The following is a 20,224-nucleotide window of genomic DNA, read 5'->3' as shown; positions in this document are numbered from 1 at the left end:
TAAGGGAGCCCACACAGTTCAATCTCAGATATGTGTCACCTTCAAGAAATGCAGTTTAGTTGCCAAGAATCATAGGAAAAAAAACCCATTTTGTCAAAGGACATTAAAGGAAATCCAAATACATCTTCTCCAGCAACGTTTATTACAGTCGACTTCTATACGTCTGTTTCCCATGCAGCCACTCCGCTTCACTCTCTCCTGCTGCAGCCAGGCCCCATGCTCTGTATCACACTGTCCCCCTCAAACGCAGCCTCTCTCCCAGCAAGAAATAAGACTTCCTCTTTGGGAAAGGGAAGAACCAGGCTAGCACTTACCAGATTCTTTTAGCAGGATGGAAAAGGGGAAGCCTGAGAGCATTTTCACATTAATGACATCTGTCCCATCACAGTTGTTAAACACCCACGCCTTGTTCAGAGTGGACACCAAATCCAGAGGATCAGAATCTTATTAGAGTCGGGAACAGTGCTTGAAGAGCCATGATATATTTCGAGTAGGATAAGAAATGCCAATTGAAAAACATTTGGTGCGGCCAGGCACAAGTGTCTCACGTCTGTAATCCCAGTATTTTGGGAGGCCAAAGCAGGCAGATCACTTGAGGTCAGGAGTTCAAGACCAGCCTGGCCAACATAGTGAAATCCCATCTCTACTAAAAATACAAAAACTAGCTGGGCATGGTGGCGGGCACCTGTAATCCCAGCTACTTAGAAGGCTGAGAATCTCTTGAACCCAGCAGGTGGAGGTTGCAGTGAGCCGAGATCATACTACTGCCCTCCAGCCTGGGTGACAGAGGGAGACTTTCAAAACAAACAAACAACAACAACAAAAAATTTGGTGCTTACGCCAAAAATACTTCCACGTACACTGTCTCTGACTTACCCTGGGTCCAACACACACTCTGCCCATTGCCCTGGACTACACACCAGTCTTTACTTCTCTACCTATTAGCATCCCAAGAATCCCCGCCATTTCCCATTCAAAATCCCCTTTCCTTTCACTGATGTAAAACAGCATCATGTAATGTCAGAAGCCCCAGCCCAACACTTCTGCTCCCTGCTCCTCAGTGCTGGAAAGTATCTTTAAAGGAAGCAGAGCATTTTCCTCTGTGGATAAAGAAAAGGACAAGAATGCAAATACTCTTATGAATGATCTAAAGTGACAGTACGAGGGGCAGATCAGATGGTCTTCTGAGTAGAGATTTTGTAGAAGAGGCAAGGCTGAAGAACCAGAGAGAAGAACCCCGAGATGCTTTTCTTAGGCTTGACAACGTTTCTAGGTCTGAGTCTGGGCAGACTCTTGATTTCTTTGGGGTGTGATGAGGTAAAGAGCTAGTCAGGGTCACTCATTACCATCAGTTTCCAGAGTGGATATGTTCATTGACTTACCACGGGCTCAAACTCAGCACTGCATTTTAACCCAGAACCTTATGCCACTGTGTTCACACATTCTGAGCGATGTTCATGGGTGTTAGGAGAAAATCTAACCTATGGTTTCCTACGTTTGAGGAAATTGGTCTAAACAAGGTTAAACAGTTTGTCTTGCTACAGGAATTATCAGAGTTTTTAATGCACTAATGTACAACTCGAGGAGAATAGAAAACACAGTGTTTGCCTAGGACAGCAGTTCTCAGAGTGAGGTATGCAGAACTCATGAACCAATATTTTCCAAATTGTCGATGCATGAAGGTACAGAATCATAGCTGCTTAAAAATTTTATTAAAGTGCTAGACAGGCTGGGCGTGGTGGCTCACGCCTGTAATCCTAGCATTTTGGTAGGCAGAGATGGGTGGATCACCTGAGGTCAGGAGTTTGAGATGAGGTTGACCAACATAATGAACCCCTGTCTTTACTAAAAATACAAAATTACCCAGGATGTGGTGCATGCCTGTAATGCCAGCTACTCTGGAGGCTGAGGCAGGAGAATTGTTTGAACTCGGGAGGTGGAGGTTGCAGTGAGCTGAGATTGCGCCATTGCACTCCAGCCTGGGTGACAGAGTGAGACTCTGCCTCAAAAAAAAAAAACAAACAAGGGATGAGACAATATTGAAGAGGAAGCCTGCAGCAGCCAACCATCCAGATAATTTTTTGAGGAAAAAAATTAATCTTGGCATGCCCGCATTGAAGAAGTCCAACAGTTAATAGCACAAACCAATAGCCAACACCATAGACATCTCTGCTGGTTCAGCTTACATAATCCTGGCTGAAAAATTAACATTGAGCAAACTTTCCACTCTATGGGTACCAAAGCCATTGCTCCCAGATAAGCGCAGACGAGAGTAGAGCTTTCAATGGAATTTTTTTTTTTTTTTTTGAGACAGAGTCTTGCTCTGTCACCAGACTGGAGTGCAGTGGTGCAATCTCGGCTCACTGCAACCTCCGCCTCCCGGATTCAAGGGATTCTCCTGCCTCAGCCTCCTGAGTAACTGGGACTACAGGCACATGGCACCACATCCAGCTAATTTCTGTATTTTTAGTAGAGACGGGGTTTCACCATGTTGGCCAGGATTGTCTTGATCTCTTGACCTCATGATCTGCCCGCCTTGGCCTCCCAAAGTGCTGGGACTATAGGCATGAGCCACCACACCTGGAGTCAATGGAAATTTGAAACTAGTGGGCTCAAGATCCTGAAGTATGTTTTCAAACGACTGTAACAGGTAATGAAACATGGTTTTACTAGCACAATCCCAAAGATAAGCCAAATTCAAGCAATGGTTACCGAAAGCAGAAGTGGTCCAGTCAAAGCAAAAGAGGACTGGTCAAGAGCAAATCGTTGCAGCAGTTTTTTGGGATACCCAAGGCATTTTGCTTGTTGACTTTCTGGAGGGCCAAAGAACAATAACATCGTTTATCATGAGAGTGTTATGAGAAAGTTAGCCAAAGCTTCAGCAGAAAAATGCCTGGGAAAGCTTCGCCAGAGTCCTTCTCCACCATAGCAATGTTCCTGCTAATTCCTCTCATCAAACAGAAGCAATTTTGCAAGAGTTTCCATGGGAAATCATTAGGCATCCACCTTACAGGCCTAATTTGGCTCCTTCTGACTTCTTTTTGCTTCTCCATTTAAAAAAATCTTTAAAGAGCACCAATTAATTATTCTTTAGTTAATAATATAAGACTGCATAAACTGGTTAAATTCCCAGGACCCTCAGTTCTTTAGGGACAAACTCAATGGCTGTTATCATTGCTTACAAAAGTGTCTTGAACTTGATAAAGTTTATGTTGAGAAATAAAGCATATATAATCTACATATATATATATGCACACACATACATACATATGCTTTTTATTTTTTAATTCCATTTTTCCACAAAACTTTTTGAAGTTCCCTCACATTCTGTGGAATATACAATGGAAAACACAATCTCATAGTGTGCTTATAAAATGATTCCTTTACATGCCTCTTCTCCCTAGACATTTCTCAGTGAATTAATTAGATGCTGATCAAAGGGTTTCCTTGCAAACTGTAGTTCTGGGTTTATGACGCTGGCAATAAATGCATATGTCTTCTCTGGCAAACGCAGTTGATGCTGACCTCATCTGTTTAGAAGAGGCCTTAACCTGGAGAATCATTTCACCCAGCAAATTATACAGATAGTCAAGAAAATGGAGGTTAACATGCTCCTACAGCAGATAATCCATCGCTAAGAGATACAGTGCCAATGGTGTCCCAGAAACAGAAAGTCTATCATGCCGTTAGCATCATGGCCATGATTTACTGTTTTGTTTCCAGCAGCGAACTCACTGATTGAGGTATGTACCTATGTTACAAATTATTCTTTTATAAAATGAACAGAATGACAGCAAGTTATACTCTGAGTAATCACAATTTGTGTTTGCAAAAATGGTATGCAAGCCAAAAATAACTTAAGAACTAACTCACATTTCAACCATGGCTTTTTAGAATATAGAGTTAGTCTAATTCTCTATTTTGGGAAAGACTGGAAGTCCCCATTACAGAATTTGGTTATAAATCTCTTTCTCTTCTCAGGCATCTGAATCACTGGCCAGAAGCCTGTTCTCAGATGGCTGTAAAGATTTTGGGAAAGAGTCAAATGTGTAAAGTGCTGAACAACGATTCCGTGCAAAAACTCTCCCCAAGGAAACTCAGTCCGAATACTACATAGAGCTGGACTGAGGTACAGGCTGTTCAGTCCTCTCATTCTCATTCTGGAATTTGTCCAAATAACAGGAACCATGAAGTTATACCTGTAGTTTTTAAAATGTTCCTCAAAGATGACCAGAATCTCCTCTTTGAGAGCTGAAGACATTCATCTAGGTATCCTGTTTCTTTTCACTTAAGACTTGAAATGAAATTAGCATATAATCTGCCTCTAGTAAAATTTTCTTGGATGAAAATGTTTTTACAGCTAGAAATACTTACTAAGTTTCAGGTTCAGTGCTACGTTATTTAGTCTTTCCAACAACTCTATTGGATAAAGACTGAGATTATCCCCATTTAACAGATAAGAAAACAGATTCAGTTGCCTGAGGCCACCCAGTTTATGGGTGCAGAAGTAGGATTAGAATACAGGAAGTTAGTCCCTCTGAATCTCCAAGCCTGATGCTGTCATGCCCAGTTGAGATGCATCGACAATAACAAGAAATGGTTTATAATATGAGAGTTTGATTCTGTGAGTGAAATTGTGGTCTTGAGCTCCATATTAGTCTTTATTTCACAAAGCCTTCTCTACACTTCGGGTGTGTGTTAGGCTCCCTTCTCAGACCTTCCGTCATGGCTTGTGCATGGATCACGTGGTCCTATTCCCCACTGATGCTCCTGCCCTCCTACAAGCCTCTGCTAATATCATCTCCAACAGTACCTGCGATCGCAATTCTGAATCAATGACTAGAAGAACCAACAAATGAACCAACAACAAGGCCTCTACTTGGTACCAAGAACATTAATTTCTAAATAAGGCTCTGACACCCTAAAGAGTATACAAAATAACTTAATGGAGTCCAGAGAGAAAACTTCAGCATTTCTATTCAGATTTTAAACTTGAAAATATAGAACCTTTCAAGGTTTCATTGACTGTTAACATGTGGATTGACACTGGCATCCCCGCCCTGTACATGTGGCTGACAGCTTGAATCATATGTGACTTGTCTTCCTTGGCACCCAAAATAACAGCGAGACTCCACAGTCCATGGAGTTAGCTGTGGGGTCCTGAGCCCAACTGAGAAAGTGGCTATTTGAATTATATTTTCAATTTTATCTAAGCTAATCCTCATAAAACGGACAAGCAGCTTCAAACGAGTCCTGCCCAGAACCACAATTAATGCTAATAACAAAGCAAGCACAAATGAACAAGAAAAGAACAGAGCTTTTACCATGTCTCATACATTTTTTATAGCCACATCATGAGATAACAAGCTAATCAGATCTGATGTGAGGTTTGCGAAAGAAAAAAACACAAAGAACCCCCGATAGCATCAACACTTAGATGCGTATCCACTGTTCTTATCAATGACCTTTGCCTAAGTGAACATTCTACCTTGGGAAACCGGCCAGTAGCATTTTCCTGCAGTTTATGAAAAACTGTATTTTTCTTAATAGGGTTACAAATGTGGAGATTGAGAACTTGGCCATTCAAAGTACAACCTGCAAAAGGGCAGCGTCAGCATCTCTTGGCAGCCTGTTACAAAGGCAGTGTTGGGGTCCACCCCAGACCTACTGAATCAAGATTCACATTTTAACAAGATCCCCAGGTGACTCACAAGCACATTTCAGTTTGAGAAGCACTGCTTTAGAACATTCATCCGAAGTAATGTGCATCTTAACACTTCTGCTCTTATTTAGTAGTTTTAGACCGATTTCTCTTGAATTTTTGAACTCAAAAACTGATAATTTCTCATATCCGTTATCAAATGTGCTTCGAAACTATCAACGATCACCATAAACCAAAAATTCAGCAAAGTAATCACTTTATAACTGCAGCATGAATTCCTTATTCATTTCGGTATACTTAAAATAAATTTCTTGACCCTCATGCAATAAAAACTAGACAGCCACACGTTCATCTTTTGGATTCCCATCTCAACTTACTTTTGTTTGATCGTCGGCTTTGAACACATAGCAGATGCTCTGCCGATGGACGGCGTCTTCCTTAATCAGACAAGCAAAGTAACTTGGGTCATGACTGTTGTGAATCAGTTTGTGAACGTGCTGAGGCTTGCACTCAAAGATGCTGGAACAGATCAGGGGATCCCACTGTTGACTTCTCCCTGGCTTGGGTTCACATCTCAGGCCAGAGGGTGAAACGCAAAGCCGGACTTGCTTGGTTAGAGGTTCCTTCCTGGAGGACTGCCTGCTGAGTCTTCGCACCTCGGCCACAACCCAGGGCAGCATGGCCATGGTGGTCAGGGAATGCACAGGCAGGAAGCCCACCAGCTGCAGGCCAAAGTCCACGGAGACCTCGTTAGGAAGCGGATGTTTCTTTGCTGTGAATGTTATCGGTTCCATCTTGGGAAGGGTCTGGGAACTCAGCAAAGCAGTTGCCACTGTTTTTCTGTTTTGGACCAAGCAATCTATTTCACATACTTCATATGCAAAAACCTGGGGGAGAAAACCAGAGGCATTAGAATTTAATGAAGTCATATCAATAGCTACCTTCAAAGGGCTGTTATTTCAGAACAACTTAAAAGCCTGAAACCCAAATATAAGAAGAGGTGAATATTGGATCAAATAAGCTCCTCTGCCTAGAAAGAGCTTTCTCAAAATTGTATTCCATATAAAACCTGGTAATGGCATAACTGTCACACTTATTACAGGTACCAAAGAGGCCACTAGGAAACTACTGTTAAACATAAGCCTCCTGGCCTGGCGCGGTGGCTCATGCCTGTAATCCTAGCATTTTGGGAGGCTGAGGTGGGCGGATCACTTGAGGCCAGGAGTTTGAGACCAGCCTGGCCAACATGGTAAAATCCCATCTCGGAGAGAGATCCAAGATGGCCGATGATTAGCAGCTCGGGCACGTACCTCCCAGTGAAAGCGCAAAGAACGAGAGGACGCCACACTTTCAGACGAATATTAGTTGCTCACGGACCAGGAGATTCCCAGTGGAGGAGCTCCACGGGTCGCCAGGGCTACTCTTGTGGCCGGCGTGGCGGTTTTGCTGGTGCCTTAGCACGCCAGTTCTTGGTGCAGAGTCCGGAGATTCCCGGGCAGAAAAGCACCATCAATCTTAACACCGCTGTTTTGGCCGGCTCAGTGGATTGCTCAGATTTCGGCGCAGGGAATCAACAAGTTGGACATCAGAGACCCAGTTAGAAAGTCGGTAATTATAAAGACGACAGACGGACAAATATATAATGAAGGGAAGAAACCAGCGTAAAAAGGTAGAGAATACTCAAAATCAGAATGCCTCTCCCTCTACAGGGGATTGCAATTCCTCATCAGTAACGGAACAAGGCTTAATAGATTACACGTGTGTTCCAATAACAGAAGCAGGTTTCAAAACGTGGGTGATAAGAAACTTCTGTGAATTAAAAGAACTTGTTCTAACCCAATGCAAAGAAACTAAGAACCTTGAAAAAAGGTTTGACGAAATGTTAACGAGAATGGACAATTTAGAGAAGAATATAAGTGAATTGATGGAGCTGAAAAACACAACACGAGAACTTCGCGAAGCATGCACAAGTTTAAACAGTCGAATTGATCAAGCAGAAGGAAGGATATCAGAAGTCGAGGACCAGCTCAGTGAAATGAAACGAGAAGACAAGAATGCAGAAAAAAGGATGAAAAGGAATGAGCAAAGTCTCCAGGAAATATGGGACTATGTGAAAAGACCTAATTTACGTTTGATAGGTGTACCTGAACGTGATGAAGAGAATGAATCCAAGTTGGAAAATACTCTTCAGGATATCATTCAGGAAAAGTTTCCCAACCTGGCAAGGCAGGGTAATATTCAACTCCAGGTAATACAGAGAACACCACAAAGATATTCTTCAAGAAGACCAACCCCAAGGCACATAATCGCCAGATTTATTAGGGTTTAAATGAAGGAGAAAATACTAAGGGCAGCCAGAGAGAAAGGTCAGGTTACCCATAAAGGGAAACCTATCAGACTTACAGCAGATCTCTCAGCAGAAACCCTACAAGCCAGAAAAGAGTGGGGACCAATATTTAACATCCTTAAAGAAAAGAACTTTCAACCCAGAATTTCCTATCCAGCCAAACTAAGCTTTATGAGCGAAGGAAAAATTAAATATTTTCCGAACAAACAAGTACTTAGAGAGTTCACCACCACCAGGCCTGCTTTACAAGAGCTTCTGAAAGAAGCAGTATACATATAAAGGAACAACCAATATCAGCCTTTCCAAAAATATATCAAAAAGAAAAGAACTTTAACACAATAAAAAATTTACATCAACTAATGGGCAAAACAGCCAGCTAGCATCAAACGCCGGTATTAAACTTATATATATTTTAATTGGATAAAAAGCCAAAACCCATTGGTATGCTGCATCCGGGCCCATCTTACATGCAACAATACACAAAGACTCAGAGAGAAGGAGGAAGATTTACCAATCAAACAGAGTAAAAATAAACAAATAAACAAAAAGCAGGAGATGCAATTCTCGCCTCTGATAAAGTAGACTTTAAAGCAACAAAGAGCAAAAGAGGCAAAGAAGGACATTACATAATGGCAAAAGGATCAATGCAACAAGTAGAGCTAACGATTCTATAGATCAACGAGACAGAAAATTAACAAGGATATTCAGAACTTGAACTCAGACCCGGAACAAGTAAACTTAATAAACATTTATAGAACTCTCCACTTCAAATACACAAAACATACATTACCACCTCACACCTATTCCAAAGGTGACTATATAATTGGAAGTAAATCACTCCTCAGTAATCGCATAGCATTTCATAGGTTTAAATTAAATATTGGTTGGCTGTTTGTTTGTTATCTTCTTCCCTTATTCCTTCCTGACTACATCATTAAGTATAATTATCAGTATAAAAGAGGTTTTCAATACCCATACTAAATTGCATTCTAGCCTGGGCAAGAAAGCAATACTCCCATTCTCTCTCCCTCTTTCTTTTCCTTCTCCCTCCTCCCCATTCTCTCTCTCTCTTTCTCTTCCTTTTTCCTCCTTCCTATTCTCTCTCTCTCTTTAAAAAAAAAAAAAAAAAAAAAAAATCCCATCTCTACCAAAAATAAAAAAATTAGCCAGTGTGGTGGCACATGCCTGTAATCCCAGCTACTTGGGAGGCTGAGGCAGGAGAATCACTTGAACTCAGGAGATGGAAGTTGCAGTGAGCCGAGATTGTGCCACTGCACTCCAGCCTGGGCAACAGAGGGAAACTCTGTCTCAAAAAAAGAAAGAAAGAAAATAGAGAGGGAAATGCAGTTGAGGGAGTTTGGGTTTGGGTTTGGGTTTGGTAGAAGCATTTTTTTTTTTTTTTTTTTTTTTTTTAGATAGAGTCTCACTCTGTTGCTCAGACTGGAGTGCAGTGGCACAATCTCAGCTCATTGCAGCATCTGCCTCCCCGGTTCAAGCAATTCTCCTGCCTCAGCCTCCCCAGTACCTGGGATTACAGGTGCCCACCAACATGCCAGGCTAATTTTTATATTTTTTGTAGAGACGGGTTTCACTATGTTGGCCAGGCTGGTCTCAAACTCCTGACCTCAGGTGATCCACCTACCTTGGCCTGATGACATCCTGCTGTCATCAGTAGCAGGATGATCAGAATGTGGTGGTTGACACCAAAAGATTAGGTGAGATTGTCCAGAATAGCAGGTGGAAGGAAGGGAGAGGATGAAGTCAAACACAGGAAGAAAAGCCTTCGAAGTATGTGAAAAGAAACAACAGAAATTTAAGATGAGAATCAGAAGAGTTTCAAGAAGGAAGGCATGGCCAAGGTTGAGAAATTCAGAGAGGATGAGGCAGTCAGGGACTAAATAGCCCCCTTTAAATTTTACAACCTTGGGGACCTGGGCAAGCTTAACAGAGTTTCAGTTGATCTCTAATACAAACCAGGCCTTACAAATCAGGAATGGATGGTTGACAGGAAGTGTAGACAGTCAGTGTAGACCTTCCCTTAGAGGGAAGGAAGAGAAAGACAGTCACGGCCAAGGGAAGTCTGAAATCAAAGGAAATGTCTTTTTTTTTTTTTTTTAATTGGAGAGACCTCAGTTATTCTTTAAAAATACTTATTGAGCCCCTCAGTTATTCTTTTAAAATACTGATTGAACCCCTACTTTGAGTCAGACACTATAGCGGACACAAGGGAGAGAGGAGTGAATCAGACAGACGCAGTCTCTGGTTTTGCATATGCTGTCTCATGTTTAATCTTCCTAACAGCCTGATCTGCTAGAGCCCACTATTATGACCTAGGAAGCTGAAGCCTGGAGAGCTTGAGTCACTTATCACAGGGAACTGGGGGGCAATTTGCACTTGACTCTAAAGTCCACCCGCTTGACTGCTGCACAAGAATGCATCTTCCACATACACCGTAATGGTGCCCAAGTGTTTTTCTCCCACGGAAGCCTCCTTCCTGAGTTCCAGATCCATATAGGCCATTACCTATTTCAATCTGGATAGCCTATAGACTTGTAGGCCTGAATTTGGTTATTTTAAAGCTAACTCAGTCTCACCTCCTCCTTCCCAGAATCTCTCTTCCCTCCTATAGACTGTATCTAGGTGAATAGCATCACTATTCACTGAATGGCCAAGGGGTCATTCAGTTTCCTTCTTCATCCTATTACTACCTCTAACTGACGCCACCATCTCACTCTATTTTCTCACCTGGAGAAAAGGTGCCCCATCCTTCAATCCATCTGTCACATATTTCCTGGAGTAACTTAATCAACACAAAATGTATCAGGTCACACACACCCCTGCTAAAAATTCTCTAATAACTGCCCCCATACAATCTGAACTCTTCTACGTGGCATATCAGGTCTCTCAGGAATCTGGCTCTGTCTATATCTCCAACTTCATATTCTCCCCTAAAATGCCTTCCTTCATGCACCCTTTGGCTCTGAAGATAGAGAACTAGTTACAGTTCCCCATATAAAATGTGATTTCTCATGCCTCTGAACCACAGTGCATACTGCTCCTCTCTCCCAGAATATAATCCCTCCCACAAACTGCAAAGGGCCTGAGATTTTTTACCTTACTTGCAAACTAACACATTACCGTGCCATAAGTTAGCCTGCTAGTAGAAAACACGAGACTCCTGGGTGGAGACGAAGGACAATTTATTACTCAGAGCAGTCACAGTAGCCAGACAGTCAGCATTTGTGTCGGTTCCCTGACCCCCAATTCCCACAGCTCAGGTGACATCTGTATTATGGTGGGTTACAGGAAAAGAAGCTGAGTTTAGGGAGACTGAACTTTTTTGTTTGAAGCGGAGTTTTGCCCTTGTTGCCCAGGCTGAAGTATAACAGTACAATCTCGGCTCACCACAACCTCCGCTTCCCAGGTTCAAGCGATTCTCCCATCATAGCCTCCTGAGTAGCTGGGATTACAGGCATGTGCCACACACCCAACTAATTTTGTAGTTTCAGTAGAGTCAGGGTTTCACCATGTTGGTCAGGTTGGTCTTGAACTCCTGACCTCAGGTGATCCACAAGCCTCGGCCTCCCAAAGTGCTGGGATTATAGGCATGAGCCACTACACCTATCCAGAGCCCGAATATTTTATAGTGGCAAGTTCAGGAAGCAATCATGTCTGTCCTTTGCTCCAGAGAAGACTATTTCTATCTCCCATGACTGTTTGCTGTAGAGACATGACGGAAAAGGCAGTTCAGAATGTAGGCACTCAATGCCCTGCTCACAAGATGTGTAGAAACAGAAACGACCCATGGAGCGTCATCTGCCAACAGTCCCCGTCCTTGTCTTCTGTTTCCAACTGGTATGTAACATGCAAAGTCCTACCTTAAGCAACTACCACCTCTTTTTTCCAAGGTGATTTAGGACATGCATCAGCAGGTTTTTCTGCACTTTGTACCTAATCACCATATTTCAGAGTTTGAATAGGTGTCCCTCAAGAAGACTGTAAGCTTCTTGAACTCTTCGCATTTGGGGTTTCCAAAATCAGTATTCAAATTTTAAGAATTTTCTGAAATGGAACTGAAGTCTATTCTTTTTACTCTATGATGTTTTTTCTGCATAATATATATGCACAATGCTAAGAGCAAATTTTTATAATATAATTTGAACATAATTCATAGCTCATTTTTTATTTCAAATGTCCAAAAATTCAAAAATAAAGCAATACTTTGCAGCTCAGATGTTTCATGAGAGTGTAGTCCCTGATTGTTCTTTAAAGCACAGCTTCTCCTAATGAAAACAGACTTGAAGTTCATATAATCCCATAAATAATGATCTCTCTTTCTCTTTATTCTCTCTCTCACTTACAGGTGAAAATGACATTAAATGTCTGGATCTCCTTCTACTCCTGTAACAGAATCTGTTTCATGCTCTAACTGTTGACAGCTGCTAATCCCAAAACATGTTTAAAGAAGTACTAGAATTATTACAAAGGATAAATCTGAGCTCTACCGATTATTTTAGATGAGGCAGTTATTAATATAGTGATAGCAAGTATAGCAGAATTACTTTCAATTTCCTTCTTAGAGTATAGATATACACAGTGCAAAAAATTACTCAATTCAGTTGATAGTATTCAGTCATCAAATGAGTCCTGCCATTTCATTGACAAAACTATTTGAACGGCTAAAGTTTTTGCTTTCCTTTCTTTTTTTTTTTCCGAGACGGGGTTTCACTGTGTCGGCCAGGATGGTCTCGATCTCTTGACCTCGTGATCCGCCCGCCTCGGCCTCCCAAAGTGCTGGGATTACAGGCGTGAGCCACCGTGCCCGGCCAAGTTTTTGCTTTTCAACCAGCTGTAGGATGTTCTTAGCTTCTCTGTAAAAAATGCATTAGATCTTAGCATTGTTCATAAACTATCAAATAAGAAGTTCTACCTCCGACATAGCCATAATTATTTATAGGCAATTCAGATTTTGCTAATATAAGATTCAGGGTAACTTAGACCAGGTGAGTATCTACATTACTTGTCAATAAAAAGTTCCATAACAGAGATAAACTATGCAAATATATTAGGGGGTTGACACAAAAGTAACTGCAATTTTTGCCATGAAAAGGAATGGCAAAAACTGCAATTATTTTTCAGCAATTTAATATAAACCATTCAATTATTTTTTAAAGCCATCTTAATCCACATTATTTGCACTCAACCTCTAATCATCCTTTAAGCCCCAAATAGAACCTTATATTCCAAGGAAGAACTCTCATGTTTCACACCCTCGGCAAGAAATACTGTGATTCCAATGAGCTTCTAGTAACGTTCTTGTTAGTAGAGTCGTCTGTGTACACACCCTATCCCTCTCCGGAGAACCTTTGTATTCTGTACAACTCCTACCTAGCACAGTCTTTAAACACAGTAGCTACCCAAGACACAAAGATGTCCTTTATTAGGACAGTTTCAATAATCTTGTTAATGAGTCCTGATATGCTACGTATCTCCGGAAGTATGCACTTAGAATCATAAAATTTTAAAGCTAACAAGGTCTTTTCAAGCCATTTAGAAATTTCCCTAATATTTGAACTGAGGCAACTGGATTCTGGAAAAGTTAAGTGGCGTGTCCAAATTTAGTGACAGAATTGGGACAATCCAAGTCCCTGACTCCCATCCAAGTGCTGCAGAGAACCCCAACTTCCTTATGAAAACACTTTCAAGTGTGAAATTGAAAAAGCAAGTTACTCAGCTTCTTCAAATCTCATTTATTCTTATAAGAGAATGGAACAAGATCATCTCCAAGTTTACTTCCGTCTCTAAAATCTGGTGAATCTTATTTTCATCACGTATAATACCAAATGTCCCCAACATTGTGTGGGGATAGAAAGCTGCTCCCATCTTCCCTTCAAGAACAAAAATGTGAGGGAGGTACACGAGGAAAGGATGGGAATTACTGATCAGGAACTGAGAGAAGCAATGGCAGGTGTTAGTAAGCTGCCGGTTGGGAACCCCCTTTCTTCCCAGCCCCCTCCACTCCTTCCCAGCAAACCCCAGAGAGCAGGATGGGGACTTTCCAGTAACTAACAACACAACAGCCTCTGCAGTTTCAGCCCTCACCTCCTCAGAATGCTGGTGGGAAGGGGGAGGGAGAGGAGAAAGGATGAATGAAGGGGTGCTAGTGGCCTCTAACTCTAGGCCTGATTAGGAACCAGCCAATATTGATTAGCGGTTGGGGACCTCAGAATGGGCAGAAAGTCCCCAGGCGGCCACTCACATTGCTCTGTGAATCAGTGGTTTAATTTCTGTGTTCTTTACCCCAGATGGAGTGGGCTTGCAACTGAACAGAATTATATTGCAACCTGAAGTACTCTAATCCCATGCAGTAGGATCACTGGCTTGGCCACACTCTTCATCCACTTCGTCCACAGAATTCTACCCCAATGGGAGCTGTGTGTTACTCACCCAGGAATCCCACAGGTAGCAACAATCCTTGGAGTAGAGGCTGTTTCACCATTGCATGGAGCTCCTGAAACCAGTGGTTCTAAATGTTTTCATCATCAGGATGCTTTAGCACTGGGGTGTGCCTCTCTAATTTGACATGTAAAGTTATGATGCTTTTGAATGACTTCTTTCTCATATAAATTACTATTATTATTTGAGATGAAGTCTCGCTCTGTCGCCCAGGCTGTAGTGCAGTAGTGTAATCTCAGCTCACTGCAACCTCTGCTTCCTCCCTGACCACCCGGGTTCAAGCAAGTCTTCTGCCTCAGCCTTCCTAGTAGCTGGGATTACAGGTGTGTGCTACCACGCCCGGCTAATTTTTGTACTTTTGGTAGAGTTGGTGTTTTGCCATGTTGACCAGGCTGGTCTCCAACTCTTGACCTTGTGATCCACCCGCCTCAGCCTCCCAATGTGCTGGGATTACTGGTGCAAGTCATATAAATTAGAGCCAATTTGAAGCTATACTTTAGAATGCCACTGTCACTTCTTATACTCTTTTCATTGCACAGAAAAAAGGGTGGGAAGATGGGGGAGGGTCCTAGCCAGCCTTCAGAGATTATATATAACCCTCCCATCTGCAGGGTTCCTTTAAGTTATTCTGCTAAAAGTAAAAAAATAGTTATTAACACATTATCTTGGTGTGTTTATTAACTGATTTAACTCACAGCAAAGTTGAACAATAAGGAATATTATCATTGAACAGGGCACAGAGAAGTGAGGTCACCTGCCCAAGCCCATACTGTAAGAAGTGGCAGAATTGGGATTTGAACCCAGGTGCTTTAGCTCCAGAGTTTGCTTGCTCTTAACCACTTTGCTAGAGGAATATCTGTTGCTGACCACCTAGAACTTTATGGACATTTTACATGATCTGTGTGTTCCCAATTCTGAGAAGTAGGTTTCGTCATCCTCACCTTACCAAAGGGTCCCCTCACTAATAAATTGTGAAGGCAGGATTTGAATCCTTATCTGTCTTGTCCACAAACTTCTGTTGTTTCCCATAGAACAGTATCTTTAGATGGGAATAACCCTCAAATATCTTTCTAGTGGATTAGCTGGGTTGTTCTATCTAAATTTTGCTTGGCCTCAGCAATCCAAACCTAACATCAAAATTATACTGTAAGTATAAAATAAATAAACATAATAATAGCAATAAGTAATATTGAGTGCTCACTGTGTACCAGGCACTGTTCTAAGCACTCTGCATGTGTAAATTCACTAATTCTGACAAAGAATCCATAGTGCTTACCTACTTTGGAAGTTTAGATTTGCTGATCAAATATAATGTGCTGTTAAATAAATGCATTCTCTTTTTAAGAGAAAAATATCTGTTGCTCATCTCAAAGAAAACAGGCACACTCAAAAGTAAATGCCTCTTTGTTGGGACTAAAATATGTTTCCTACATTCTGCATGGCTTCACAAAAACCTATATATCAAGAGTCTTTCAGGTGGCCCAAATATGACAAATCTTTTCCTAAACATCTAGAATCTGAAAAGGGACACATTGCCCCTAAATCTAAGATCCCATCAAATGGAACTTTTGGCTTAGAAATATCAAAAAACCTTGAAGATGAAAACCTTCATGGATCTTGTGAATAATCTGGTTTAAAGATATTTTTATTGGACTGTGGGGTTGGAAAAAAAAAAAAGCCATAAAGGAAATTGTAAGGCAACAGTTCTGACTGAAACCCTAAATCCATTGTCATCACTTCAGGGATACAAACCCCAACACTCCTCAGCTGCTGAATGGACTCAAGGGCGCAATCATGTTTCACTGCAACCTCTGCTTCCCAGGTTCAAGTGGTTCTCCTGCCTCAGCCTCCTAAACAGCTGAGACTACAGACTCATGCCACCACACCTGGCCAGTTTTTGTGTATCTAAATTTTTGTAGTGACAGGGTTTTGCCATATTGGCCAGGCTGGTCTTGAACTCCTGACCTCAAGTGATCCACCCACCTTGGACTTCCAAAGTGCTGGGATTATAGGCATGAGCCACCATGCCTGGCCATGGACTCAGTCATTTTAATGAGCAGATTTTACTTCTTAAGTTTAATGACCAAGAGATGAAATCGGCTGAGAAATATATCAAATATTGAAATTAATGTGGTCATTAAACTTGATAAGCGCAGCACAGTAGACCAGAAAAGGGCAAAACAAATGATCCTGAGGCACCCACACATATGCAGGAAGTCCCCAAATGGGCTGTGATACATTTTCAGTTCTCTGGAAATCTGAAAAGAGCAAAAACTGGGGACCTACATACAGAGAAATGCTGTGGAGACAGTAGGAAGGGCTTCAGGGAGCTGCCATTCTGTCAGATCAAATTAATAGCATGCTCAAAGACAGAATCCTCTGGAGCCCCTTGCTCTCCTCCCTACCAGCTATTCTGCCAGGAAGCTGGTGGCCAACAAAGCAGGCAGCTGCGGTTCCTACTCCAGGCATCAAGACAACTGAAGATGCTGCTGTGAACACAGAAGAGGTAACAGCCATGCTGCTTGGTGCAGCCTCCCCACTCCCCGCCGCTTGCCAGTGGTACATTCTAGAAGATCCTAGAAGATCTGGACCACAAAAGAGGCACTCACCCACATCCAGTTCTGCACAGGGGTACATGTCATTGTGATTGCAGCCTTTCTGGTTAGAGCTGCCTTCTAGGGAAGTGGGGGACAGGGATTATCACCAGCTGGGTAATGAGGAAGAAGGGCAAGCTCTGTTGCTTCAGAGTTGCACATTTCCTCCTAATATCCACTAGCGTTTTGACAAACTATGCCTTATGGGACACCAGGTCAACACTGACATGACGGCCACCCAAGCAGAAATGCTGTCATAGTGAAAAGGGGAATCCTCAGCACTCTCATTGGGATAGATAACAATAGACTATGACAAGGAATCTCATTTTCAAAATTTTCCTTTGAAAATATGATGTAAGAATTTATAACTACACCAATGATTTTTTTTTCCTGTTCTCCTGATTTGCAAATGCCTGGACAAATCCACATGAAATAAATTATTTTAATGATCACCTGATGATTTTATTTACTGCTTTGAACTACTTAGTCTCTTCCATGTCTCCGTGCACTCAGTAGTGTTTTATACTCGTATTCACTTCAGAAAATGTCCCCTAAACTTTTTTTTTAAGAGATGAGATCTCACTTTGTCACCCAGGCTCAAGTAAGATGGCACAGGCATAACTCACTACAGCCTCAAACTCCTGAGCTCAAGTGATCCTCCTGCCTCAGCCTCTCAAATGGCTGGGACTACAGGTGAGTGCCACCACCCCTAGCTAATTTTAAAAATTTTTGTAGAGACAGGGGTCTCACTGTCTCTCTTGAACTCTTGGGCTCAAATGATCCTGCTGCCTCAGCCTCCCAAAGTGTGGGGATTACAGGTGTAAGCCACTGCCCCGGCCCAAACATTTTATATTATACCTTTTAACTCACAGCTGTGGCTACTATCCAATAGCTCATGTTATGTCAACGATTACTTATAGATAAATCTGGAGAGAAAGTGCTTGTTGTGGTCTTATTTTTCTATAGTATGCTAGAAAACAACAAGAAACAGGCAGACTGTGAAACTATGATAGCATCCAATTTCAAATAGTTGTAAAACACCTGTTTACAAAAGCAGTTAAACCTTTTCTATGCAAACTCTTTCATGCAAAGTCCTTATGCCTTAAGACAGCTCCAGAGAAGGAGCTGATTATGATGCACACCTCTTTCCCGACCAAGAAAAGCCATCTCAACTCTAGAAAAAGCTGTCAAACTCACCTGTTCAGGGATTCCTAACCCATGGGAGTGACAGAACACGAAGAATCAGAAATATAAAAAGTTGGTCTCCAAGGTGGATTCCCAGCCTCTGGAAGCAGCTCTCCTTTCATTCTTCCACCCCAACCCCTCCCACAGGCAGCAGACTCCCCAAACAACAAAACCCAGAGGTGGCCTTTCTCCAACTCCTACCAATCCCAGCTCACATCTAGGGAAGACATTCTGCTTTCCTAAACAATGGTTTTTGACCAGGGCCTTTGCATTCAGCTTAGGTCCGGTGCAAAAAGTTTAGAAGTTTGAACTTGTACAGATAACTGAGTTTCTTGGCTGTGACCCATTTAAACCAAGTCATTTTTAAACGCTCTTTCAAAGTCCTATTTTATTAATAAATAAAATCATCCCATCATAAAGGAAGCAATGAGAAATCTATGGAATGAAGACATATCCATCAACATGGGGCACCCTGAACATTAAACTGTTTGGTGGAAGGAACAGCCATCACTTTCAATTTCTTTTCTTTTAAAGCAACTTCCAGAGAATAAGCTATGTTAAATAAAATCAAAACAGGAAAAGTCGGCCGGGCGCGGTGGCTCAAGCCTTAGTAATCCCAGCACTTTGGGAGGCCGAGGCGGGTGGATCACGAGGTCAAGAGATCGAGACCATCCTGGTCAACATGGTGAAACCCCGTCTCTACTAATACAAAAAAATAGCTGGGCATGGTGGCGCGTGCCTGTAATCCCAGCTACTCAGGAGGCTGAGGCAGGAGAATTGCCTGAACCCAGGAGGCGGAGGTTGCGGTGAGCCGAGATCGCGCCATTGCACTCCAGCCTGGGTAACAAGCGAAACTCCGTCTCAAAAAAAAAACAAAAAAAAAAAACAAAAAAAAAAAAACAGGAAAAGTCACATCTAGGTGGATTTCAAATAAAATAACGCCTGTTTGAAAAAAGCAAAAACAAAACCTCAATGCCTGGTGAAGTTTGAGGGGTCTCATCATCACAGAGTCATCAGGAAGCGGCTAGAAACAATTGAGCAGGGTTTCAAAATGACTGGTACAGGATGTGCCCATAGAAAGAAATGTTGCGCGCACTGGCGGAGCTGCCCAAGTTACTACTGCAAAGTACCCTGAACTTTTAAAGGGTGGCTTGGGGTCACTCTGACCACACTCTTGCCAATCTGGTCGCCTTGCAAACACGCTAGCCCTCGAGATATTTGGCGGCAGGGGGGAGGGGAGAGATGCGCCGACCAGTGAGCGGGCGGGGGGAGAAGCCCGCGGAGCTCTGGGGTCGCTGGTAACATCAAGGTTTCGCTTTCGTCTGGGGGCGGGGGGAGGGCAACGAGATGGCAATGAACTTCCTCCCCCGAGAAACCCCGCGGGCGAAGTCAGCAGGAGCGTCCCTGCGCGGCCAGCTGTCGCCCTCTCCGCGGCCAGCCGGGGCAGGGGATTGCTGGGGGCGGGGGCGGCCACAATGCCCCGGGAGGAGCCAGCGGGGTGGCGAAGACGAAGCCCCAGAAGGCGCCTTACCTGTACCGCGGCGCGCTCAGAGCCCGGGACCCGGCCGAGACGCGCAGGTGCTCGGGGGCATCCTGGGGACGGCTTGGGCGGGCGGAGCGTCCATCGTGCCCTGCTGGCTGCGCTCTTCCAGCCGCGGGAGGCTGGGGAGGGGGCTCCCCTCGGCTCGGCGCCCGTCTCTTCTCCACCCGGCTGAGGACACAGCGGGTCCCGCGGCGGCGGCAGCAACAGGCACTGGCGAACGGTGGCGGCACCAGGAGCAGCAGCCGAAGAAGAGGAGGAGGAGGAGGAGGAGGAGGAGGAAGAGGAGGAGGAGGAAGAGGAGGAGGTGTCTGCGCGCGGCTCTCGTTTCCTCCTCCCAGGCTAGGCGAGCGCTGGAGAGGCGAGGGGAGGACAGGAGCCGGGATCTTCCCACTCAGTCCCCGGGGAGCCAGGAGGGGGACTCAGTGCCCTTCTCCTCC

At 43.2% G+C, this 20,224-nt stretch overlaps 1 protein-coding gene across 2 annotated transcripts in view; it reads right to left on the bottom strand.

The window, feature by feature from the left end:
- The window catches only part of TBC1D1 (TBC1 domain family member 1), a 244,551-nt gene extending 224,757 nt beyond the window's left edge, over positions 1-19,794 (bottom strand). Inside the window, exons 1-2 of one of the 2 annotated variants that reach the window (XM_064366284.1) lie at positions 19,776-19,794; positions 6,040-6,549 (exon numbers count right to left, since the gene is read on the bottom strand). In XM_064366284.1, coding sequence (XP_064222354.1) covers positions 6,040-6,456 — 417 coding nt within the window. In that variant the 5' untranslated portion in view covers positions 6,457-6,549; positions 19,776-19,794. The remainder of the gene's footprint in view (positions 1-6,039; positions 6,550-19,775) is intronic. The other variant, XM_064366292.1, reaches the window with a different exon arrangement.
- Between the last annotated feature and the right edge of the window lie 430 nt (positions 19,795-20,224).

The sequence above is a fragment of the Aotus nancymaae genome, unplaced genomic scaffold, assembly GCF_030222135.1.
Source record: "Aotus nancymaae isolate 86718 unplaced genomic scaffold, 86718_ANA_hifiasm-v0.15.2.pri h1tg000006l, whole genome shotgun sequence".
Taxonomy (NCBI): domain Eukaryota; kingdom Metazoa; phylum Chordata; class Mammalia; order Primates; family Aotidae; genus Aotus; species Aotus nancymaae.
The sequence above is the reverse complement of the archived record's forward strand: the minus strand, read 5'-3'. Positions and strand labels throughout refer to the sequence as shown.